This window comes from Myxocyprinus asiaticus, chromosome 8 (assembly GCF_019703515.2).
Source record: "Myxocyprinus asiaticus isolate MX2 ecotype Aquarium Trade chromosome 8, UBuf_Myxa_2, whole genome shotgun sequence".
Lineage (NCBI taxonomy): Eukaryota > Metazoa > Chordata > Actinopteri > Cypriniformes > Catostomidae > Myxocyprinus > Myxocyprinus asiaticus.
This window is the reverse complement of record NC_059351.1, coordinates 5,996,182-6,022,539: the sequence shown is the minus strand read 5'-3', so window position 1 is coordinate 6,022,539 and position 26,358 is coordinate 5,996,182. Positions and strand designations below refer to the sequence as shown.

The window sequence follows — 26,358 nt, the reverse complement described above, 5'->3', positions numbered from 1 at the left end:
TGACTATTAATGACTATTTAAATAAAGAATAAATTCAAATAAAACAAATGACTAAATAAACATCAGTAGTACTGTTTAGTATCAGTCAAATGCTGACTCTTAATACTGCCAGTCAATTGTTGCATGTTGTAAAACAAGAAGCATTTACACGCGCCGAATCAAGTGGTGTTACACCGTATTCTGCAATACAAGTTATGGGGAAACTTTTAACGGTGGAAAACCAGACTTTTACATTTTATAAATGCAACGACTGGAATTATTCGGTTGAAGGGGGTACCAAACTGTGAATCCTAAACAAAACAGTTTGGTGAATACATGTTTACACATTAGCTTCCACTCATCTGACAAGCAGTGAAAGTAGCTACGTGGTTAGCTATAAGCTTGTTGTCATGGAGAATAAAAGATGGACTTTATTTACTTACCAGCATTTCGTCTCACCAACTAGGTAACAACATAGCGTGAAATCAACACTCAACAGACGCAATCCACCACTGCACCGTTGTCTGCTGAGCTGCAAAAATATGCTCTGATGTTTACCTTTCAATCTGCTACATTACTTACTGCACTGACAAACTATAGCTGGCGAACAGCAAACAGATGTGATAAACATGAGTTACATGGTTGTCAGGGACAGGGTTAACGTTATATTAGTTATATTGAAAAGGGAAAATGATAGAGTCATTGTTTAACTTTCCAGTATGTAAACTATTGTACTATTGTTCAACAGTTAGTTCTGGCCATCAAATCTGATTGTCCAAGTGGTGTTAAAAAAAAAGTGCAGATATTCAGTATAATAGCACTGGGATGCTTCACTGTTATTATATTTAGAACATCACTTTTGCCCTTGTGATATTGCTTAATTGTCTGGGACTATATCTTCAAGTGGAAGAATGGAGCTTAATGAATTTGCCTGAAAACATTTTACTGATGACACTGTAGAGAGAATGGATATGGGCTACAGAAAGATGAATGACGGAACCAACCATTCCAGGTTCCAGTATTTATTTAAATGGAACTGGTTCTGAAAAAGAGCAATTCCCAACCCACCTGTTTGCTGACTTTATAGTGGACAACAGGATTTTCCTTGTTCTTTTAAAATGAAAGATTGGTTTACTGTGTAGACATGTTCATAGTAACGTTCACAACATAAAGCTCCCTCTGTAGTCCACCCAGACCATTTATGGAAACGAAATTACAAAAATATGTAATTCAGAAATAGTCATGGTATTGACGTGACAACCTTGAGTACATTGACATATGGTGCAAATAAAGGCTTGTTCAGTAACTTGGCCAATCTTTGAGTGAGATGAGTGTGAACTACGCTGGAATGCAGCAGAAGTAGCAAAACCTAGCAGAGGGCATTTACATGTTAAGGTCTTAAAGCTACAGTAGCAAAAACGGCCTATTTAATTATAAGGGTCTAAGAAAGGGTGGAAATGTGTAAATCTGGATTATGAAAAATGTGGGCCCTTTAAAAAATAAGCCTGACCAACGTGACCCAGACTAACTTGACTGGACTTCACTGAAGTCTGGCAATGATAAACAAATTGTTCCTCATATGCAGCAAATTCTTGTAGTCAGTAAATCAGATGGTCATTAAATGCATAACATTTTTGTAAGTCTTTGGTTTTGGTGGAGGTTTCAGTGTGGCGCTTCAATTTTTTCAAAAAGGAAGACCATTAGAAACCCTTGTGCCATGAAGATTCTGCATCAATGCTCTGTAAATAGCACAATCACATGGGAAATTGGAATGTTGCTTCCAAATGTTCCAGTACCATGACATCAGAAGCACGTTGTGTCTGCCGTGTAGGAGATCTGGGTTTCTAATCCTGCATTGAAACCAGGCAGTGATTGCGTTCGCACAATCATTGATGAGCATCATCTGAAGGTCACATTTTCCCTCAAAAGGTTACATTTTTACTCCACAGCTGCTAGGCTTGGGCTTGTTTGAGCTTGGGGGGTGTAGAGTTAATAAAATATGCATTTCCTCTTTGCTGTATTACATCCTTTACAGCTAAAAACAACTCGCTTTAAAACTCTCTTTTGGCGTCCCTCTATGAGCATTTCACTCATAAACTGAAGCTCACATGTGCCCTTGTGTTCAAAAACACTTCCTGCTTCGGCCACTGGGGGCAGTGCACAGGCCAAGTTTAGCTCAAGTAAAGTTGACCTACTGTTTCCAAATTCACTGTGAGATCAGTAGAGTCTGCTGTAAATAAGGTCAAACCTGACACTTAATCCATTTTCATTATTGAATAGGTGCCAATCAAGACTTCTATATCATCAGACTACATTCTCAACTATATTTACCCAGTATGTATCAAGGCAAAATTCACTCTGGAGCCGTTTGGAATTGTGGTGTACTCCATTCAAAGAGCGTGTCTTTATGAGAACACCGTTTTTTGCTCCAGTCTTTGTTGGCAACCAAAGCATAAGTGTGGCTTTCCTCAAACCACATTGACCTCGTCTTCATGCAGATCTCACGTCTGACGTCAGTCTTTACTAATTTCAAATTTAGTCCCAGCCCAGAGTCACACAATAGAGCCTATTACTGTAAATGGGATTTGACCCAGCAGGACAAGCTTGCCATAGTTACATTTGCTAGACAGAATTATTTCCTTGGCTAACTGAGAGGCTCAATGCAGGGGAACAGATTGGGCTGTTTATCATTATAATACAGATTTTGTCACCAACAGACAAGTTTCAAACGATACTCTGCCTGTGTCTTTGAAAAAGTGAAAGACTTGGAGGAGACGGGCCAAACTAAAGCATGTTTGACGGGCCTGTGGAAGATTTGGTGAGGGGTACAGTGAGACTACGCATTAAGAGAAAGAAAAAGAGTGGGAGTGTATGCGCCTTTATGGCGTCCCTGCCTTTGTGTGTTGGAGAACTGACAGGGGTGAGAGGGAAAGCTGAACCAAGCTGAGAAACATTAGCCAAATCTCTCTCTCGCTCACTCTTGCTCATGTTCTGTCACACTCTTGAACTCGCTCTTTTAAACTCCTCTCACTTCCTCTCTTGCTCTCTCTCTCTCTCTCTTGCTCTGTTGGCTCAACTTTTACAACTTTGACCTTCCTTCCTATAGTTTTTTTTGTTGTTGTTGCTGCTGTTGGTTTTTAAAAGGCAGATACAGTGCATTCATAAAGTATTCAGTAGGGCTGGGAAATTTTGTTGTTGAGCCAAACAATTTTAAAATTATCTTCCTGATGAAAAGAATGGTACAATGATTAATACATAAATATATGAAACTTGTGCAGAGTTTCATATTAACAGGTTTTCTCTCTGAGAAGTTTTGTCTCTTTAATTCTTTACGTTTAGTCCTATGCACCGCTGCTACAGCCATCAAAGTGCTGTTTGTTCACTGTCGGACATCAGAATCCTCTGCTGTGATCAATATTCTTGTTATTTTTAATCCAGAAGTTTATTTGAGAGGTGTTGTGGAGAGTATTTGTCAGAAGTAATCCTGCAGATTCTGTCTGACACTGCTTTAATAAATATTTTAGTTGTAAAAAGGCTTGTAAATTGTTAAATGCCGTAAACTACATGTCGTGGCCCAGCAACATTTATAATCTTAACAGCCAGAGTATTCATGTTCAGTGGTGGGTAATTTTGCACGTTTACCCACCACAATCGACAAGAAATGCCACTAGACACAAAGATGTGGGACTAAAGGTGATTTGTGTCATAATTCAGTACAGCCCCAGAAATGGTTCTTGAACAGTTTTACTATTTGTATGTTGAAATATTATCATTATGATAATAGTAACAGCCTATGGTAATATACATCGATCAGCCACATTAAAACCACCTGCCTAATATCATGTAGGTCCCCCTCGTGCTGCCAAAACAGCTCTGACCCATGGAGGCATGGACTCCACAAGACCTCTGAAGGTGTCCTGTGGTATCTGGCACCAAGACGTTAGCAGCAGATCCTTTAAGTCCTGTAAGTTGCGAGGTGGGGCCTCCAAGGATCGGACTTGTTTGTCCAGCACATCTCATAGATGCTCAATCGGATTGAGATCTGGGGAATTTGGAGGCCAAGTCAACACCTTGAACTCTTCGTCATGTTCCTCAAACCATTCCTGAACAATTTTTGCAGTGTGGCAGGGCGCATTATCCTGCTGAAAGAGGCCAGTGCCATCAGGGAATACCGTTGCCATTTAAGGGGTGTACGTGGTCTGCAACAATCTTTAGGTAGGTGGTACGTGTCAAAGTAACATCCCATGAATGCTAGGACCCAAGGTTTCCCAGCAGAACATTGCCTAGAGCATCACACTGCCTCCACCGGCCTGTCTTCTTCCCATGGTGCATCCTGTTTCCATCTCTTCCCCAGGTAAATGACGCACACGCACCCAGCCGTCCACATGATCTTACAGAAAACGTGATTCATCAGACCAGGCCACCTTCTTTCATTGCTCCATGGTCCAGTCCTGATGCTCACGTGCCCATTGTAGGCACTTTCGGTGGTGGACAGGGGTCAGCCTGGGCTACGCAGCAAGCTGTGATGCACTGTGTGTTCGGACACCTTTCTATCATGGTCAGCATTAAGTTTTTCAGCAATTTATGCTACAGTAGCTCTTTTGTGGGATTGGAGTAGACAGGCTAGCCTTCGTTCCCCACGTGCATCATGAGCCTTAGGTGCTGTGACGAGGAGGGGGGCGTGGCTGGGCCGTGACGATGGACGCCTGCCGCTGAGTTGCCCCAATCAGCGTGAGAGAGATAATGAGGAGCCGGGGACGCCATTTCGAGAGAGAGAGAGACACGAGGTTGTGTTTGCGTGTGCGCAAATGTTTTGTTATGCTGAAAAGCAGTTTTATGTTTGTGTTAAAAGTCTTTTTGATTGATAATCCGGTTCCCACTTCCTCCTTTCTGATGAACGAGGCTTGTCTGCCACAGTCGCCCATGACCCTGTCACCAGTTCACGGGTTGTTCTTCCTTGGACCATTTTTAATTACTAGCCACTGCATACCGGGAACACCCCCACAAGACCTGCCGTTTTGGAGATGCACTGACCCAGTCGTCTAGCCATCACAATTTGTCCCTTGTCAGAGTCGCTCAGATCCTTACACTTGCCCATTTTTCCTGCTTCCAACACATGAACTGACTGTTCACTTGCTGCCAAATATATCCAACCCCTTGACAGGTGCCATTGTAACGATATAATTAATGTTATTCACTTCACCTGTTGGTGGTTTTAATGTTGTGGCTGATCAGTGTATTTCATATTTTATATTCTAAAAAAATTTAATTAGTTTAAGTTAAAATGACATATACAATGTTTATTTTTTGAGTACCAATGGACATAATGCAGCCTTATACATGGGTTCCTTATATTCGCCTAGCTCAGACAATGCACTGACTAGTCGATTGGAAGTTTTAAATTGGTAGTTTTGCACATCCCTACCTTTTTATTACAGAGTGAAACAATGGTCAGACACAACAATTCTTCAATAGACATTTCTTTCTGAGAAAAAGGAGTTAAAGTTTTTATATATATATATATATATATATATATCTTTTTGGAAAGTTTTTAGGCTATATCAAAACATCAAATTGCAGTGCTTACAGAATCACAATTTCGCAATGCATATCGAATCGGCTAGGAAATATCACTGTAATATCGAATTGGGAGGTCTGTGACTAGTCCCAGCCCTAGCATTTAGATACCTTCATTTTTTCACATTTTGTTATGTTGCAACCTTATGCTAAAATGATTTAAATTATTTTTTTCACATCAATCTACACTCCATACCCCATAATGTCAAAGCAAAATCAGATTTTTGATAGCAAATTTATTCAAAAGAAAAACTGAAATATCACTTTGACATAAGTATTCAAACCCTTAACTCAGTACTTAGTTGAAGCACCTTTGGCAGCGATTGCAGCCTTAAGTCTTTTTGGGTATGATGCAATAAGCTTTGCACACCTGGATTTGGGGATTTTCTGCCATTTCTTCTCTGCAGATCCTCTCAAGCTCTGTCAGGTTGAATGGGGACTGTCAGTGGACAACCATTTTCAGGTCTCTCCAGAGATGTTTGATTGGGTTTAAGTTTGGGCTCTGGCTGAGCCACTCAAGGACATTCACAGAGTTGTCCCTAAGCAACTCTTGCGTTGTCTTGGCTGTGTGCTTAGGATCATTGTCCTGTTGGAAGGTGAACATTCGGCCCAGGTCCTGAGCTCTCTGCACCTGGTTTTCATTAAGGATATCGCTGTGTTCAGCTTTCCTTCAACACTGACCAGTCCCACAGTCCCTGCTGCTGAAAAACACCCCCAAAGCATGATGCTGCCACCACCATGCTTCACCGTTGGGATGATAATGTGCAGGTGATGAGCGGTGCCTGGTTTCCTCCAGACATGACGCATGGAATTGAGACCAAACCGTTTAATCTTCGTTTCATCAGACTAGAGAATCTTTTTTTTTTTTTCTCTCAATCTGAGAGTCATTTTAGGTGCTTTTTTGCTAATTCCAAGCAGGCTTTCATGTGTCTTGCACTGAGGAGAGGCTTCCGTATGGCGATTCTGCCATAAAGCCCAGATTGGTAGAGTGTTGCAGTGATGGTTGTCCATCTGCAAGTTTCTCCCGTCAACACATGATCACTGGAGCTCAACCAAAGTGACCATCGGGTTCTTGATCACCTCTCTTACCAAGGCCCTTCTCCCCCGATTGCTCAATTTTGCTGGGCGGCCAACTTCTTCCATTTAAGAATTATGGAGGCCACTGTGCTCTTGGGAACCTTCAATGCAGCTGATTTTTTAAAAAAAAAAATTTTTTTTTTTTTTTTTTTTTTTTTTAAGCCTTCCCCAGATCTATGCTTTAACACAATCCTGTCTCTTAGCTTTGCAGGCAGTTCCTTTGACCTCATTGCTTGGTTTTTGCTCTGATATGCGTTTTCAACTTTGAGACCTTATATAGACAGGTGTTTGCCTTTCCAAATCATGTCTAATCAATTTAATTTACTACAGCTGGACTCCAATCAAAGTGTAGAAACATCCCACAGATGATCCAGATAAATGGTATGCACCTGAGCTAAATTTCAAGTGGCATAGCAAAGGGTCTGAGTACTAATGTCGGTGATTTTTCAAAATTCTTTTTATTTTTTTATTTTTTTATAAATTTGCAATGCTATCAAAAATCTGTTTTTTGCTTTGACAGTATGGGGTATGGAGTGTAGATTGATGTGAAATGTGATGTGAAAAATTATTTTTATTTTTTATTTTTTTATTTATTTTTTTTTTTATAATTTAAAGCATTTTTGCATAAAGCTGCAACAGCAAAATGTGAAAAAAAATGAAGGGGTCTGAATACTTAAAGATTGCACTATATGTAGCTCTCCATTTGTCTTTCATCTCTTCGGTAAACCGTTTTAAAAGGTGCTATATAATTGTAATTTTTTGTTTACTCTTCTTATCAATTTAATATTCTTATTGGCATTGCCACATCACAATATAGACAGTTTTGAGCACAACAGTGTAAAGTTGGGGGTATCAACTAGGGCTGGGTATTGCCAGCCACCTCACAATATGATGCGTATTGCGATACATACATACATTAAAACCACCTGCCTAATGTTGTATATTACCCCCTCGTGCCGCCAAAACAGTGCCAACACGATATTCTTCTCGCCACAGTTGTACAGAGTGGTTATCTGAGTTACCGTAGACTTTGTCAGTTCGAACCAGTCTGGCCGTTCTCTGTTGACCTCTCTCGTTAACAAGGCATTTCTGTCCACAGAACTGCCGCTCACTGGATGTTTTTTGTTTTTGGCACCATTCGGAGTAAATTCTAGAGACTGTTGTGCGTGAAAATCCCTGGAGATCAGCAGTTACAGAAATACTCAAACCAGCCCATCTGGCACCAATAATCATGCCACACTCCAAATCACTGAGATCACATTTTTTTCCCCATTCTGATGGTTGATGTGAACATTAACTGAAGCTCCTGAAACTGAACCTCCGTATCTGCATGATTTTATGCACTGCACTGCTGCCACATGATTGGCTGATTAGATAATCGCATGGATGATTGTTGGTGCCAGACGGGCTGGTTTGAGTATTTCTGCAACGCTGTGATGATGAGAGAGATCAACAGAGAATAACCAGACTAGTTCGAACTGACAAAGTCTACGGTAACTCAGATGACCGCTCCGTACAATTGTGTTGAGAAGAATAGCATCTCAGAATGCTATTCTGAGATGCGGGTTGGCACTGTTTCGGTGGCACTAGGGGGACCTACACAATATTAGGCAGGTGGTTTTAATGTTGTGGCTGATTGGTGTATGTCACGATCCAATATATCACAATTCATCACGATACATATTTCACGATGCGATATGCAGATTTGATTCCAATTCACAAGTTTCAATTCCAATATATTTGGACATATTTCAGTTATAGCCTAATGTCCATTTTGCTTATTAAATACTCTTTCAGCTAATGCTGTTATTAATACAGGGGGCCTTATAACTTGGTAAATTACAGTAATATTAATTTACATTTATTTTTTGTTTTTCATAATTTTGGTCTTATTTTAGCATCAATAAATATGATGCCTTGAAATTGCACATTTATATTGCATATTTTTTGTTGCATGTTTGTTTATATGTCAAATTTGTACTTTTTATAAGTTTTTACAAAGATATGTAAAACAAGTGCTAAAATGGTACTGTCTCTAAGGCCAGAAGCATGGACTTTGACAGAATGGCTTCTTGACTCGCATCCGTGAAATCTGAAAAATAATCAGCAAGTGGCTAATCATCACTGAAAAAAAAGCAGCAAAAAAGTTATTTAATACCAACTGGGCCTGTGTGAAAGTATTTGCCCCCTTAGATACTAAATCCCCAATTCTATGTAACCGCATTGATAATGGGGTTCAGCTGGACTAGACACACCAGGCTTGATTACTGCCAGCCCTGTTCAATCAAATCAACACCTAAATACAACTTTTTCAGCAGCATGAAGTTGGCTAAAAGGTCTCACCCAGTAGCACACTATGCCAGGGTCGAAAGAAATTCCAGAAATGATGAGGAAAATTGAAGGTGATTGAACTACATCAGTCTGAGAAGGGTTACAAAGCTATTTCAAAGGCTCTGGGACTCCAAAGGACCACAGTGAGAGCCATTATCTCCAAATGGAGAAAACTTGGCACAGTAGTGAACCTTCCCAGAAGTGGCTGACCTTCCAACATTCCTCCAAGAGCACAGCAACGACTCATCCTGGAAGTCACAAAAAACCAAGGACAACATCCAAGGAGCTGCAGGCCTCTCTCGCATCAATAAAGGTCACTGTTCATGACTCCACTATCAGAAAGACACTGACCAAAAATGCCATCCATGGAAGAGTGGCGAGGTAAAAACCCAGAAGAACATTAAGGCTCATCTGAATTTTGCCAAAACACACCTTGATGATCCTCAAAGCTTTTGGGAGAATGTTCTGTGGACTGATGAGTCGAAAGTGGAACTCTTTGGAAGACAGGGGTCCCCTTATATCTGGAGTAAATCAAACACAGTATTCCACAAAAAGAACAGCATACCTACGGTCAAGCATGGTGGTGATAGTGTGACGTGTGGGGATGCTTTGCTGCTTCAGGGCCAGGGCGACTTGCAACAATTGAGAGAAACATGAATTCTGCTCTCTACCAGAAAATCCTAAAGGAGAATGTCAGTCCATGAGTTGAAGCTCAAGCGTAACTGGATTGAGATGCTGTGGCAGGACCTTAAATGGGCAGTTTATGCTCCAACCCTCCAATGTGGCTGAACTAAAGCAGTTCTGCAAAGAAGAGTGGGCTAAAATTCCACCACGGCGTTGTGAAAGAGTGATCTCCAGTTATTGGAAGCGTTTGGTTGCAGTTGTTGCTGCTAAAGGTGGCACAACCAGCTATTAAGTTTAAGGGGGCAGTTAGTTTTTCACATGAGAGAGATACGTAGGTGTTGGATAACTTTTTGTTTCAATATATATTTGAAAACTGTATTTTGTGTTTACTCCAGTTGCCTTTGTTTTATGTTATATCTCATTTGAAGATCTAAAACCATTTAGTATGAATAATACACAAAAATAGAAGAAATCAGCAAATACGTTTTCACAGCACTGTATGTGCATTGTAGAGGGTTCTGTACAGAATAAAAGAGCAACCTTGCCATAGTGTCAAACGTGTGAGAAATGCCCAGCATATCCGCGAGAGAAACAGTGAATCCTGCAGACTCAGTTTAGGTCTCTAATGTCCCTCATAGAAGCATCTATGACTGCACTGAAGAACAGTGCTTTGAGTTTGCACTTATTTAGATGACCGGTTTCTTTTTTTTAAATTAAAATGGACATGATATGAATACACAAATAGTTGAAAAGAAATATTATGAGACGATCTTAAGCATCGATACAATTCCATGAGAAAATGTATCGCAAATTTGTTTTTTGGCAGAGGACCCTTACATCTTGAATGTTTGCTGGTTATCTGGCTAATTCAATTTGTCACAGATTGTGTAGTTGGGTCCTCATATGACTTTTGTATTAATGACTAGCGAGAAGGGACGTTCTTGATACATTTACTGAAAGAGAGGATGGAAATGCATGCAGACAAAGGAGAGCGGCTTGTTTTTCTACTTTGGCAGAATGGATGGAGAGAGAAACATAACCCTGGAATGAGGGTGACGGTGGAAGCCAACCATGGATGTATGGATGGATGGGCTCAGGCAGGGTGGAAGGATGGAGCTGGAATGGACAGATAAAGCTGATGCAGTCTGAAGCTCAGAAAAATCAATAGTAGTGGAGTGGGAAAGCCTTAGTCCCCTGTCTCTCCCTCCCGCTCTCTCTCTTTCTCTCCATTTTTCCCTGGATCTCTTTCCTTCCCATAACATCACTCAGAACACCTCTTGTCTCCTCTCATCCCCTACTGAGTGACACCAGGCCTCTCCTCTCCTCCAGATAGTTTTTGCAGATATAGGCAGGGTCCAGAACTAACATCGCCAAAGCACCAAAAGTGGGTCAAATGAATTTGCCCAACAATAACTTTATAAGGAACTACAGTATTTCTCGCATTAAGCCACCAAAACTAATATGGAACAATGTCACTATGTATCAAATCAGTGTCACTTGAGTATGTGTGTTTTTGTTACAGGTGTAGTTTCACCATATATGCTGCTGCAGTGTGACAGTGACTCTTGCTGTTTGTCACATATGAAAAAAATGACAGTCTTATTGTCATAAGAACAAAAATAAGTGTTTTATTTTAATGTACAGTATATTGACTTGTAAGGAATAATTACGGAGAACATTTTTCTCAATTCACTCGCCGTTGGCAGGTTTGGCAAAATGTTCATTTTGGACCCTGGGTGTAGAGCTTGTTCTAGTCATTACTGTGTCAGAGCCAGAGGTGTATGCTTTCAACTGTGTTTGTTTGTCTGTGCACTCTCCATTTACTCACTTTTGGATAAATTCCCTCTTGAAAATAAATGACTCTCCCCGCCCTGCCACGCTCTCTTCGTTTTCTGCAATGAGTCTTGTTTGCAGCTCTATTCAAGGTTTATTCTACTTCTTCCTTCTGTGGTCCTCTTTCTCTTCCTCTATACCTCCTTTCCCTCCCTTCTTTTCGTTCCTTTGATTATGACTGCAAAAAGTGTTTGTGTATTGGTCCATTTGTATCTATCACAGCATGTCTGGACTGTTTACGATGAGTTTGTCCAATAACAGTACTGAAAATGTCCCATGATGGTGCCTCAACAGAACAGATTAAGCACTAAACACATTTCACGTACAGTACAGCACAGTCTGACTTAAATTTCACAATGCTTTATATCTCTGAATATTTTTAATTCAGACCTTTCGTTTAATGTGTGTGAAGACAGTGGTAGGCTGGGTGCTGTAAACTCTGTTAAAACCGCACAATTGAACAGTGTGAATTGAAGCTAAACACATTTTCATGCTCATTTTTTTCAGATCTTTAGTTGCCCTTAGTAATATGAGAAATTAGTTTCAGATTTTATGTTGTGAAAAATTCTGTCAGCATGAAACGTTACCTTTTAGTGTGAAGAAATACTTTATAGAGATTCTAATTAATGAGACTCGTCTGTCTGACTGATGGTTTAATTAGTAACAGTCAAACACACACAGGCCACGTATACACTTCAGCCAAATACAGTAACGATGCACTGATACCGCTTTTTCTTTCCCGATCCGATTCCGATACCTGAACTCTTGAGTATCAGTCAAAATCGATCCCAAACGCATACCAGTGTCGTTTTTTCTTAATCATTTTAGAATATCTTTACCACACCATGTGGAACTGATTGGGAGTACTCTAACACAAACCTCTACAACATTCCAGGAAGATCTTTGAGTTTGTGTGTAGTTTACAGGAGTTTAATGTGCTTTTCATTCAAATTTAGTGATTTCAGTTTTCATTGTTGGAAATCACCGTTGGGCATCGCACCGGTCCCCTATTTCTCCTCTTGCAGGTGGTGGGTGGTCCCCACATTGGCCCCACTGTGGGCCCCATGGGTCAAAGCCCAGCCACTAGGCGCTCACCTGCAAGCTCTTCTCCCGTGCCTGGCTCCAGGAGAGGGCTCCGGTTTCCCTGTTCCGGGCGAGGACACTTTTCTTCCTGCTGGCCACATCATAGGGGATTTTTGGATCGCTCTTTATCTGGCCTCTCACTTAGGCCGCTCTGAGAGTGCTGAAAACAGCACCTCATCATGAGTCCCACAATTACGTGCAGACTATGTATTTATTTATAAAGCGCAGCCTTTTGTGATTCATAAAATGAACTATGGCTTCAACAGACTTTGAATACAATATACGAGTCATATGGACTTCTTTAATGGTGCTTTTGTGGTTCTTTTGTCACTTTTGGAGCTTGACCGTAACAACCATTAATAACGCACTACATCGGATTTGAATTGGATTGTCAAACCGAAACCCAATCCAGTTAAAACGTCTGCATCGCAGCCGATACCGTCCATAAAATACAGTTATCGCTCCTAAATCTTGTTTTGTACACACACAGTTCGGTTATTTTTTAGAAGTGGCAACTGTATTGTACAACCCAAATTCAGTCAACCAAATTTTTATTTAATCTGCATATTGTGTACAGAACTGCACAATCAGTTAATGTAGCTTTGAGTTCTAATATCAGCAATTCGCACATTGCCGTTTAATTGCGGCATCTTTAAGAGCGTGCATAAAACATGGACAGGTTACTATATGGTTTCAGATAATTTGTCTCCATTTGGTACTTTTACTTTCGTCAAAAATAACCAAAGCCAGTAGGTTGCTATGGTCATCATTATGTCAACTATCATAGATTCAAGATTGACTCCTGTATTCCGTACACAAACAGAACAGTAATTAGGTGGTTTATTCCCGCATTTAAATAGCCCCTTCCAAAACTTTACAGTGTAACTGTTGCCACATTATATTTGTGTATATCCTCCTCGTACCCATTCAAGTTTTTCTCTCTATCTCTCTCTCTCTCTCTCTCTCTTTTGCTTGCACTCTTTCGCATTCTCTCTTATCTTAGTCGTCAGTCACTCCTTACTTCACTCACTCGCTCTGTCATTGAGAGAAAAAGGGACTAAAAATAACTTTTTGGTGACAGGAAAATAGAAGCATGAGTTCAAATAAAAAGCTTTTTTGTGGGCACTTCACACATGCTCACACATACATAGACACACACAAGCGTCCTTGTCCTTGGAGAGGTTTTTTGGGAATGTTCAAGGGTAATCCTGTTCTCATCTGATGAAACATTCACAAAGACGCTGGAAACCCAAACAAACACGCACGGGCACCAAAAAAAATAAAAAAGACACATAAAACAAAAGTCTTGGATACATTATAATGAAAGCACCCTACTCTAATCTGGGATTAATGTATTTACCCTGTGTCTCCCTCTTATGTATCTTTCCATAACAACAACAACAACAACAACAACATTCGTCATCACAATGGATGAGCATTAACTATAGAAACATCTAGAGCACCCATAAAATTAATTAGTAGGATTGACCCAAGTAAATTCGGTTTATCCTTTGCAAACAAAAATTCTAAAACAGTATTACAGGAGCTTATACTACAGTATTATAAAGAGGGTACGAAATGATGATTATGATGGTGTTTCTGATTACATTAATGTAATAAAGCGGTAGGCAATATTAAAGAAATGCCCAGATGTCTCAACATGCTGCTGATATCCTTTAAAGCTGCTGGATCAAGCGTCTATTTTTAGATCTGTTGAAAGGGTTTATTGCCAATCAAGCTGTAAAAATTAAACAATTGTGTATTTTAGCTATTGCAACACATTATCTGTTGTTTAATGTGTGATTTTTAACTGTTCTTATGCTGTCTCTAGGTGCAATGGGAGGAGTATACCACTATAAATCAGAGCATGCTTATGCAGATGCCACTGACAAGGTAAGACATCAGTTGTTATAGTCTGTATATCTGCTAATGTTGTTCATAATGTAAACTAACAGCCAAATTCTTCATACCGAATATTGACGTTCGTCTAGGATTTAACAGTTCTCCTTGGGGCTGCAGCCTATGATTGAAATGTTCGCAAATGTGTTGTCAAAGTAGAATTTGCTACAAAATATTAATCTAGTTACCGTTTAGTGACACGCCAAATCTTATCAAATTTCGCCTTTGTCACATATATCATAGTATAAAGTATTTGTACACTTAAGCCACATTTTAAAGTGTCTGAATCAGAGTCACTTTCTCAGCAAATCAGCCATCAGTGTCAGTAAAGGCAATATTTTAAAACTATTTATGTTTGTATATATATATATATATATATATATATACATATGCCGGTTCAAATCCCACTCGGAGCGGGTCGAGCAGGACCAGTTACAGTAGTGCAGTGACCTGGATGGGAGTGAGGTTTAGGGGGGTGAGTGTAACAGGAGCCAGCTGGTATGTGATAGCTGTGCGGTATGTGTAAACCTCACTCCCCTGGCCTTGAGGCACACTAGCGACTGAGGCTAGAGGCTGTAGCCTTTAGCCTGCTTGTTAGCGCGCCCGACTTCCATGCCGGCTGACGCCGGTTCGAATCCCGCTCGGAGCAGGTTGAGCAGGACCGGTTACACTTATCCTTGAAAGATAAATATCTCTAGGTTTGGTATTTGGTTGTGAAATAGAATTACATAAATTTTTAACTGTGACTTCAAATGCTTTTTAGCCCCACTGCATGTGGCATAATGCTCAGTCTTAACACTGTGCTGAGGCTATTGCTGTTTTTCTTGCGTTGGTTCTATATTAAAAACTAATTTTATGCTTTATTGATATTCAGGAATCGGTCCGACACCTTCATGCATATTCAAACATAGAGCTGTGATGTGTTAAGGGATTTTGGGAGACTGTTCTTGCTGCAGACTATAATCGATTTTCGTGACGTACTGGATGTTTATTAATGTGCACGCGCACAACTGTATATTTCATCAGATTCTCTTTACAACTTGTCACACAAATTGTATTTGGTGTTATCAGTCTGGCATGTACCTTATTTGCTATTTTGTTCAACAGGCTAGATTAGTGGCTTGCTAAATGTTTTAACTACTACCGTTAGACATCTTCGTCTGTATAAGCTTTAATGTTTAAATTCATCATCCATATAACAAATGTTATTTTCCTTCTGGCAGCTTTAAAATTTGGTGCTTGTTTGAAATTCTGGATATATGCGTTGTTTTGCCACCTATCCAGGGTGTTTCCCTGCTTTCGGCCCGAGACAGCTGGGATAGACTCCAGCACTCCCCATGACCCTACATAGGATAAACGGCTATAGAAAATGGATGGATGGATGGATGCATTGTTTTGTATTTTATCACCACAAGACTGCTCGCATTATCAAATATCTAATCAAAAATAACACTTTCATGTAATTTTCTATACCAAATAAATTAATTGACAATACTTGGCATCAACTAATTTTAGGTTTAAATCTGCAATGCCTAAAAGTTGTGAGTATGCAATACTTATGACAAAATAATGCAATAATTATTGCACTCTCTTACTCTATAATTACACACAATGCTATATGTAGTAAACACTGAATAAATTGCGCATTATAACATCCACTACATCACGAAGATCCACTACGTCATCGCGCTACAGTCTGCAGTGAGGACTTCTTGGATTTTGGGGGGAACGTGGTGTTCATTGTCATTGCTAGCCTTTTAAACTAAAGAGAGGTGAAGAGAGGAAGAAAGCACAAAAACAAATGGCATTTCCTGCCCAGTTTAACACTACTTTGTTTACAGTCAGGGGGAGGAGGGCTTGCAGAGTGCAGCTCTATGATTGGCTGAAGCCAGCTTCTGGGTGCGGACCTGGGCCTGTGAGTGAAGGAAGTGGGGGAGTATGCAAACGGGTGGGGAGAGAGGAAGAAGGGATAATAGGAGAGAGAGAGGAAAGCATGGAAGGGGGAGAGGGGGCACTAATGATTTAACCTCCAGCTGTGGGACACAGAGATTCTGGAACAGTGGCAGAGAAATTGATGGCTGTTGAAATGAAGGGAGTGGAAAAAAGTTGGGTGGGGCTGTGTTGGTGTGTGAGAGAGACTGAGTTATGGTGTAATGAAACGTATGGGAATTTAGGCCTTATTTCTGATGGGTTGGAAAACAAAAGCCCGAGAGGCTTTTGTTCCCCCACAAACTCAAATGCTATTGCTGCTGTAGCTTTTAGGCTTTGTTCTGACAGGCAGCAAAAATCCAATTTGCTTTGGTTTTTCTAACTCCAAATCAGTTTGTAGGCTGAACCGCAGCAAAACACGTGATTCGATTTTTAAAAACCCTATCCAGACCACATAAAATGTGTTTGTTTTTTCGAATTTGTCAAAGTCTGAACTTATTTCAAGCTATTTTTGTTCATTATTCGGGACACACCATGTATGTAACCTCATACAAAGTGCACAAGAGCTCTTTGCACATATACGGAACCAAATGACACTCAATTTGTAGTGAATAGTGAATTTATGTGCAGTGTGAACAAAGCTTAAGTACTATACCAGTATACTTTGTGTATAGTATATACATTGTGCGTACATCATTACTTTATAGGGTATACTATGAAGGTACACTGGATACTTACTACACTGCCTGATTAGATTTGATCACTTGCAAATTGACAATGTGAACAGTCAGTCTTTAAGATTGGATTTTAAAAACAAATCCGATTTAAATGCAGTGTGAACAAAGCCATAGGGTCAAAAAGAAACCAGGCCAACAAACCTTGCTGTTTCTTGTGTTTGAGAGTGAGATACTGCACATACCAAAAAGAAGCGTATTTGAACCGGTGGGTAACTGTCTCATCCTGTGTGTGCTGACTGTTCTGGTCTAAACAAAGCATATTTGGGGTGTGGAGCAGTTTGAAAGCTTTGTTCCTGGTGCTGGCTATATGAACAGCAGAACAGGACGTGTTGACTCTTGGGAGGTCCTGAATATAGAGTGCTGAAACTGAGACGTGTTTGTGTGTGTCTATCCATTCCTAGGCCTCCACACAGGCAGAAACAGGCTCTCTATGGTGTAGAAAGTAGAGGCGGCCTCAAATGGGTTTGGCTGTCAGAGAGAGAGAGGGATATGTGGGTACAGAGCATGGGAGGGAGGGAGGGAATGAGGGAGGAGAAATGAAAGGGTGAAAAATAATGAGAGAGAGAGGAGGAGATGAGGGGACCTGCTTATTCTGAGCACTTCCACAAACTCGCCGTTTGAAGAGCAGTCACCCCCAGAGCAAGGACTTTATAGTCTCAGCTTATTAAATATTGAAGCATTACACTGAAACAGGAGCACATTGTGGATTCTCAAATCAAAGGAGCACTTCGGTTAAGCATGCGAGGATGTGGAATCTTCTGTTGATTATTGTTTTGGGAGTTCTCATCATCTCATGATGTCAACTTGCCATTCAGCAAGCATGCATGCAACCAGGGTCAAAAATGCAACCAGTGGCTTTGGTGAGTAAATAAAACAGAATCACTTACCAATTGCCTATTCATTTTAATAGGAACTGAAAAGTATTAAAAAAAATTTTTTTAGAAGGTTTATTAGATTCAGATGGATGTAATGTAGTGGTTAAAAATCTGGGCTGGGAAAAGAGAAGTTGTAGGTTAAATCCCTCTAGGGCAATCCCTGAACAACCACCATTGTGCCCTTCTGCGAGGCACTTAACCCCAGATTGCTAAGTGTACTGTTAGTCACTTTTGATAAAAGCACTATGGATGCATCAATTCAATACACTTTTAAAGGGATGGTTCACTCTAAAATGAAAATTCATTCATCATTTACTCACCCTCATGCCATCCCAGATGTGTATGACTTACTTTCTTCTGCAGAACACAAACAAAGATTTTTAGAAGAATATCTCAGCTTTGTTGGTCCTCACAATGCAAGTGAATGGTGACCAGAACTAAGTAATCCATACAACTCCAGTGGTTAAATCCATGTCTTCAGGTGAGGGTGAGAAACGGATCAATATTTTAGTCCTTTTTTACTATAAACCTCCACTTTGACCAGCCCCGACCAGTAGGTGGCTGAATGTGAAAGTCACTTCCACACCAGAATGTGGAAAAGAAAGTGTATCTACAGTAAAAACAGGACTTAAATATTGATCCGTTTTTCACCCTCACCTATCATATAGCTTCCAAATACATGATTTTAACCACCGGAGTCTTATGGATTACTATTATGCTGGCTTTATGTGCTTTTTGGAGCTTCAGAGTGCTGATCACCATTCATTTGCATTGTGAGGACCAACAGAGCTGAGATATTCTTCTAAAAATCTTTTTTAGAATTGTTTGTGTTCAGCAGATTAAAGGAAGTCATACACATCTGGGGTGGTATGAGGGTGGTGAGTAAATGATGGGAGAATTTTCATTTTTGTGTAAACTATCCCTTTAAGAAGGAATGTAAGTACCAACGCTTTCTTTTTTTGCTTGCCAATATGGATACCAGTATGTTTGGAAATGCTGCAATTTCAGGCACATTACTGAAAATTATAGGCTAGTAGTATTTATTTATCAGTGTGTTTATCAGCTGTAAATAACATAACATTAATTCTTCTGTTAAAACTCTCATATATTATTTGAGCTTTAAATTTGTTTAAATTATCATTTTTATAGTCATTTTAGGGTGTGTTGACATTACATTGTCATGGCAACTAAGTTGCGCAGAAAAGGTTTGGAAGCTGTTTTATCACACTAAAATCATGTGTACACATATTGTTTGTTTTGTGGCTAAACTTTTTAAAAAAGTGAGTATTTTAATGTTCAAAAATTGGCCCCCATTGACTTCCATTGTAAGTGCCTCATTGGAATCCAGATGTTTGCATTTTTTTTTCTAAAAAGTAAGTCCAAATTTATTTGAGTGGTAATCAATATTATGCCACAAATGCTGTCGATTGAGCTTAACTTGTATGGAACCCGGAATATTCCTTTTAACATTGAAAATATTACACAGATCACCTTTAAGTGTCCAGTCAGACAGCCTTATTAATATTCCAGAGCTAAACCTTCACCATACTATGATTCCAAATTTAGCATCCATTGTGTCAGCCTGTTTTTCACAATTGTGACGGATATGCCTTGTGTACAGTGTGTACGTTTTATAAGATTTGGTTTTGGTTGTTAGCTGGGCATATGCACTGTGCATTTATTGTTATATGCAACTGTGCAGGTTTATATTCATTTTTAGTGGTGTAGGTTATTTAATCTGCTTTAAGATAAAGTGTTTTTCACACATTTCAGAATTAAGCAGAATCAAACTGAAATTGATAAATCCCTTTCGATTCCCAGCCCTTTAAGTGCTGTCATGGTTTGACAACACAGCCCCCCTCCTAGGCCTCCACTGTCCACAGCAGTGCTGACTGCTCTCGGATCGCATGGATGTGGCGGCTGGATGTTCAGCAGTTTGCCAAGCTCCCTCACAATAGCAGTGGTTATTCTCTGTGGATGGAGTGGCCCCCAGGCAGAGAACGCTCGGTATTTGTTGAGCATGTGATGGCGGGTGCTCGAGCTGTAATTTTAAACAGGATGTTGAGCTCTCTCACATGCTCATACGGCTCCGGGACTGTTTATAATCTGAAACCATGAATGCAATCAGACCTGTGCCGACTATCTTAACATGTTTAGGAGAACTGATCAATGACTTGTGAAGTCCACATGCGCAGACACACGTTCACACTCTGTACCCCTCACCCACACGTCTCCCCCAAACATGGATGTATGGCCCCCATTAATGTTTCATACTAATGGACCTGTCTGACTGGGTTTGGGCAGATGTGTTATTTATAACTTAAATAACAAGTTCCCTGCTATGTGCATTATTATAATAGCCGTATGTGACCGGCTTGGCATAGTTGGGGTGTAGTGTGTGTGGGTGGGCAGCTGCTGGTTTTGGGATGGTTCTGTGTAAATGTCCTGAGGCTGTGTTCCAGGCACTGCTCATAGTTCATCATTTTCATACTCATTTTCTGCTCTTTCTCCGTGCCCCACCCAACTGCCCCCTGGGGCATCACTCCTGTCCTCTCCCTCCCCCCCCTCATCATTCCCATCTAGCCATCCCCCCCTCCAGAATTGGATTCTCAGACACCCATTTCTCATCCTTCCCTTCACCTTCTTCTCTTTTGCCCTCCTCTCTCTTGGTGCCTGCTCCAAAGAGGACTGAAGAAGACTAATAGAAGTGCGCTGGTCACTATCTGCCTTGCTTCACCAGCCTCCCCGCCTCCATATTAAAGCCACAATCACCACACACACACACACACACACACACACACACACACACATTCAGTGCATTTACATGTACTTCAAAATTCGATTTCGGTCGGACTAAAACAAGAGTTCATATTTTTTTGCAGATCTGGATAATGTTATTGTAGCTCTGCTTTGTCCATCATGTACATGTTAGTTGTACCTCAATTCATTTGTATGCCAAGTAGGGCTGAAACAATTAGTCGACATTGTCAGCAAAAATCATTTAACGTAACGCGAGATCATATGAAGTCACTGCAGTTGACTGACTGAGGAGTGAAAGAAAACACAGCTCAGAGTACAGACGCACTCTAAATTTTCCAAACAGCTTCAGGTGATGTAGATCGCAAAGTATGAGGGAATTATACAAAAATACAAAAGTAAATACAGAAACACTCTCATTGTGGAATAAGCGGAGCCGGAGCTGCCGCTCAGCTTAAGCAATACTTGCGTGTTGAACGTCTTTAAAGGAAACACCCAGTTACATCTTTAATGCAGTTATATTTTAGCTTTATTAAAGTTAAAATAATTAGGAAGCAGGTCATGTAAATAACTACAAACTCCAAAACTGGCATTTCTCTGTGCAGTCAGCGACTCTTCTATGAGTTGCGCAAAATGTCCCGATCTAAGGGGAAGAGACTGAAACCGCACCCGGCTGAGGCACACTCTGTCGAAGGGACGCTCGTCCCTCGAGCGCGTGCGCTTGCTGCAGCTAGAGTATAACGTGACTGCTCGCAACTTATTGAATCATAATATATGCGTCACTGCCAATATTCTTCACGATAATAAACACACAATGCGCATCTTTATTAATAAGAGTTTTTTTTTTTTAGTTAAAGATGGATTGAAGTGAACAGAAAGGTGAGAGAGGGTAGTCTTCACCCCATTATACACTGCAACAAAATACATTTTTGATTCATTTTTGTTTTGGCTTATTTTCCAATATAAATATCTAAAACTCCTTTTAAAACAACATACATTTACTTTAGCAGCTATACTGCAGAAGAAAAAGATTTTTCTGAGAATGTTGAATACAATATTAAAAATGCCAATTTTAAAATATCTAAAAAAATAAAAATACAAAAAAGATGCATTCACCTTAGAAGCAGCATATAAGATATTTAGACTTGCTTTTACAGAACAGATCTTGAATATAAGTATATTTTGTCTTTAAAGCAAGTCTAAATATCTTATATGTTGCTTCTCAAGTAAATGTATCTTGTTTTAAGGTTTTTTAGACAGTTTTAAATGGAAAACAAGACAAAAACAATAGGATTTTTTGCAGTAATGTTTTTTTTTTTTTTTTTTTTTACTGAATTAAACTTGGTATTTTGTTTTTCTTTTAATTCAGTGAATGTCATTCAGAGGTATTTTTAAAAGATTTTGTCCTCTTTATTGTTAGCAAGCACGTTTAATACAGCCTTTTAAGTCAGGGCACAAGCTGAAGAATCGGTTAAGAGCTAATGATTAATCGCTGCAATAATCGCCCGAATAGTCGAATAATCGTTGGATTAGTCGATATTCAAATTAGTTGCAGCCCTAATGCTAAGAGAAAATGTAGTTACTAAATCCCAATGTGTTTGGATTGAGAACACTTGTTCAGTGCTTTACCATGGTTTTACTATTGTAAAAAAAATTGTTACCCTTCCTGGTGCTTTTTTGCAAGTAATGTATGGGGATAGTTGGAGCGTAACAAAACATGATCTTTATGAACATCAGTATTTTATGATTAAAATTTAGGCAGATGCTGTTTGCACCCTGGTGCATATAATGGTAGATACTAATTGCACCTTGGTGCAGATAGTGTCAGATACTATTTGCACCCATATTTAAATACTAACATTCAGTATGGGCATCACTTCAGTGTGTCTGTTGTTTTAGTCACACAGACACACTACATAAACCTCTACCTCTAACCTTACCTTAGAAAAAATAACCTTGGTTTTACGATAGTAACCATGGTTTCATTGTAGTATTTTTTGGTAAATTTACAGTAACCACAAAATTAACCATGGTTACTGTGTTACCACCATATTACTGTACTAACACCATGGTTAATTGCATTAAAACTATGGTTTCTGCCAAAAAACATGGTTACTACAATATTAGTAATACAGTTATGCAATCTACACACAAGCGATGCTGAGCTGCGGGAACGAGTGCTATCAACAGACTCTGCCTCAGGATCAAACCCTTCTCTGCACTCCCCGACATTCACAGTAACCAAATCACTGCGATGAAATCAACATTTATATTATCTATTATTTTAAGTAGTATTAAAGGAAATATTAAGAGTGGAAACAGGAAATCGAATGGGGAAAAAGAGTGGGACAAAACGTGGTCGCTAGGACAACAGTACATATTCACAGACCGTCTTTACACCCCACACCACTGCAGCGACATCTATAGTTTAGATTGTCATATATTTCTGTGGTTCCACCAGGCTATTGGGGTGCAAATAGCTGCACTGTGTGGCAGATGCTATTTACACTGGGGTGCAAATAGACACTAAATATAATACTGTATATTTTATGTGCTGTAACTGTTCACCATTTCTTTTAGGTTTTTCACCATTTTTAATTTTGCCTTCACTATTTCATTTTAGTTCTGCATTGTGGCAAAGGAATTTTTAAAAGTACACATATTCCATGGAGACTTTTGAATTTATATGTGGTTATAAAGCTTTATAAAAGAATTAGCAAAATGCTGTTTAAATTGGTTTTAGATGGAATATAGCAAGTCACACTGCAATGCAAGTCAACTTTACAAGAATATTTCATGTCAACTACCATGCATGTATTATGTTTCCATTCAGTCACAATCACATTTTTATGAAACTGCAGGCAAACTGTAAAATTGCATGTGTTGTAATTTCTTTAGTCTTTTCAAGTTCAGACAGACCACAGATGACTTTCCATTGTAAAGAATCAGTATGTTCATTATAAAGTTGTCATACAAGCTGACAGTGTGACCATATGGCCATCAGAACGGGAGAAGCATTTTAACATGCTTTGTTTAATTTTTGGACAGGACTGTTAAAACTTCCATAAAGGCATTGAAAAAGACAGCTTACCAACTTTCCGAGGCCCTGCTCTAGTAAAACTCTGCCGCAATAAGTGAAATTTATTTCCCATGAAGGATTCAGAACAGTGGACAAGTTGTTTTGTTTTTTGCTTACTAAAAGTTATAACAGTTGCTTGCCTGACTGTGGTGTAGTGCCATTTATTCAGCAGAGCTACCCAATAAAGAAGGCAGAGGTGATTATTTTAGTTTAGATAGAAAATGCTGTCCATTTTCAATGGTTATTTGGCTAATTTAAAAGAATTATGGCTGACAAAGTCAATGCATTAACATTTTAGATTAATCAAACATGATTTATACAGTTAAAACTCCCAGACTTGTTTATTTGTACTAAATGATAGAGAGAGACTTCAAATTTATTTCTAAATGAAATCCAGATGGGACTTTCAACACCAGTCATTTTGCAGTTTTTGTAAGACAGAATTTAATGATTACATCTGAACGTGTGCGAGATTACCTATGAGCCGAAAATGCACTGATAATGAGAATCCACTGGTGAATCTACACACACACACACACACACACACACACACACACACAGTTGAAGTCAGAAGTTTACATGTACTTAGGTTGAAGTCATTCAAACTCATTTTTAACCACTCCACAGATTTAATATTAGCAAACTATAATTTTGGAATAATCTACTTTGTGCATGATACGAGTAATTTTTCCAACAATTTTTTGCAGAAAGATTGTTTCACTTTGAATTGATTATCACAATTCCATTGGGTCAGAAGTTTACATACACTAAGTTAACTGTGCTTTTAAGCAGCTTGGAAAATTCCAGAAAATGATGTCAAGCCTTGCAACAATTAGCTTCTGATTGGAGGTGTACCTGCGGATGTATTTTAAGGCCTGTCTTCAAACTTAGTGCCTCTTTGCTTGACATCATGGGAAAATCTAAAGAAATCAGCCAAGACCTCAGAAAAAGTATTGTGGACCTCCACTAGCCTGGTTCATTCTTGGGAGCAATTTCCAAAATCCTGAAGGTACCATGTTCATCTGTACAAACAATAGTACGCAAGTATAAACACCACGGTATGTAGCCATCATACCACTCAGGAAGGAGACGCATTCTGTCTCCTAGAGATGAACGTAGCTTGGAACGAAAAGTGCAAATAAATCCCAGAACAATAGCAAAGGACCTTGTGAAGATGCTGGAGGAAACAAATAGACAAGTATCTATATCCACAGTAAAAATGAGTCCTACATCAACATAACCTGAGAGGCTGCTCAGCAAGGAAGAAGCCACTGCTCCAGAACCACCATAAAAAAGCCAGACTTCCGTTTGCAAGTGCACATGGGGACAAAGGTTCTACATTTTTTGTGAAATGTCCTCTGGTCTGATGAAACAAATGTAACTGTTTGTAATGACCATTGTTATGTTTGGAGGAAAAAGGGTGAGGCTTGCAAGCCGAAGAACACCATCCCAACTGTGAAGTATGGGGTTGGCAGCATCAAGTTGTGGGGGTGCTTTGCTGCAGGAGGGACTGGCGCACTTCACAAAATAGGTTCACTTCATCATGAGGAAGGAAAATTATGTGGATATATTGAAGCAACATCTCAAGACATCAGCCAGGAAGTTAAAGCTCAGTCACAAATGGGTCTTCCAAATGGACAATGACCCCAAGCATACCTCCAACATTGTGGCAAAATGGCTTAAGGACAACAAATTCAGAGTATTGGAGTGGCCATCACAAAGCCCTGACCTCAATCCGATAGACAATTTGTGGGCAGAACTGAAAAAGCGTGTGAGAGCAAGGAGGCCTACAAACCTGACTCAGTTATACCAGTTGTGTCTGGAGGAATGGGCCAAAATTCCAGCAACTTATTGTGAGAAGCTTGTGGAAGGCTACCCAAAATATGTTGTTTATATGCATGTTCATACTCAAATTGTGCTTTAAGCTGTTAACAAATAAAATCATGTGAAATTTTTTTTTCTTTTATTGGGGCTAGGTGTAAGCATAAATGGTGTTTGCAAAATCCGATTGGCACGCGTAGATTACCCCGATTTTGCATGGAAACATCTTTTACCGGTGTTTCTTTTTCTTACCGGTTTATCCTATAGGCGTGTGCCTGATTGTTTTCATGTCAAAAGCAGAGAATAATCCAATGAATTTAAATCTTATGTAAACATGGGTTTCTTACCCTGATTTTTAATAGTTAACAGGGTATTGCTGTGCATATAAACATGCTCATTGTATCATTAGGATCAGGCCGCTGAATAAGAAGTTACTTTGTAAGGTCTCCCCTCTCGTGTGGAGAAAAAAGGCCAAGAAAAGGGATGTCAAGGAGTGTCTACATCAAGACCATGGAAACCAAAGTGGCATTTTACCAAATGGAAAATGAGAGGAGGGGGAATTGACTCTGAATCTCTTTCAAGAGACATTTAAATAAACCGGACTCAAATCTGTATGCAGATATGTCTAGCCTGCTCCCCAGCTGTTTCCTGTTATTGATTTGACAAGCACACACACACACACACACACACCTTCCCCCGTGTCGACGGCTGCTGTCTGTATCTCCACACTTGGCTTAATCCTTGTTTGTGTGAGCGC

At 39.7% G+C, this 26,358-nt stretch overlaps 1 protein-coding gene across 3 annotated transcripts in view; it reads left to right on the top strand.

Moving 5' to 3' along the window:
• Nucleotides 1-26,358, top strand: part of LOC127445056 (E3 ubiquitin-protein ligase RNF38-like) — a 50,160-nt gene that overhangs the window by 10,462 nt on the left and 13,340 nt on the right. For all 3 annotated transcript variants that reach the window (XM_051704792.1, XM_051704791.1, XM_051704793.1), the window contains one exon: nt 14,336-14,397. In XM_051704792.1, coding sequence (XP_051560752.1) covers nt 14,336-14,397 — 62 coding nt within the window. The remainder of the gene's footprint in view (nt 1-14,335; nt 14,398-26,358) is intronic.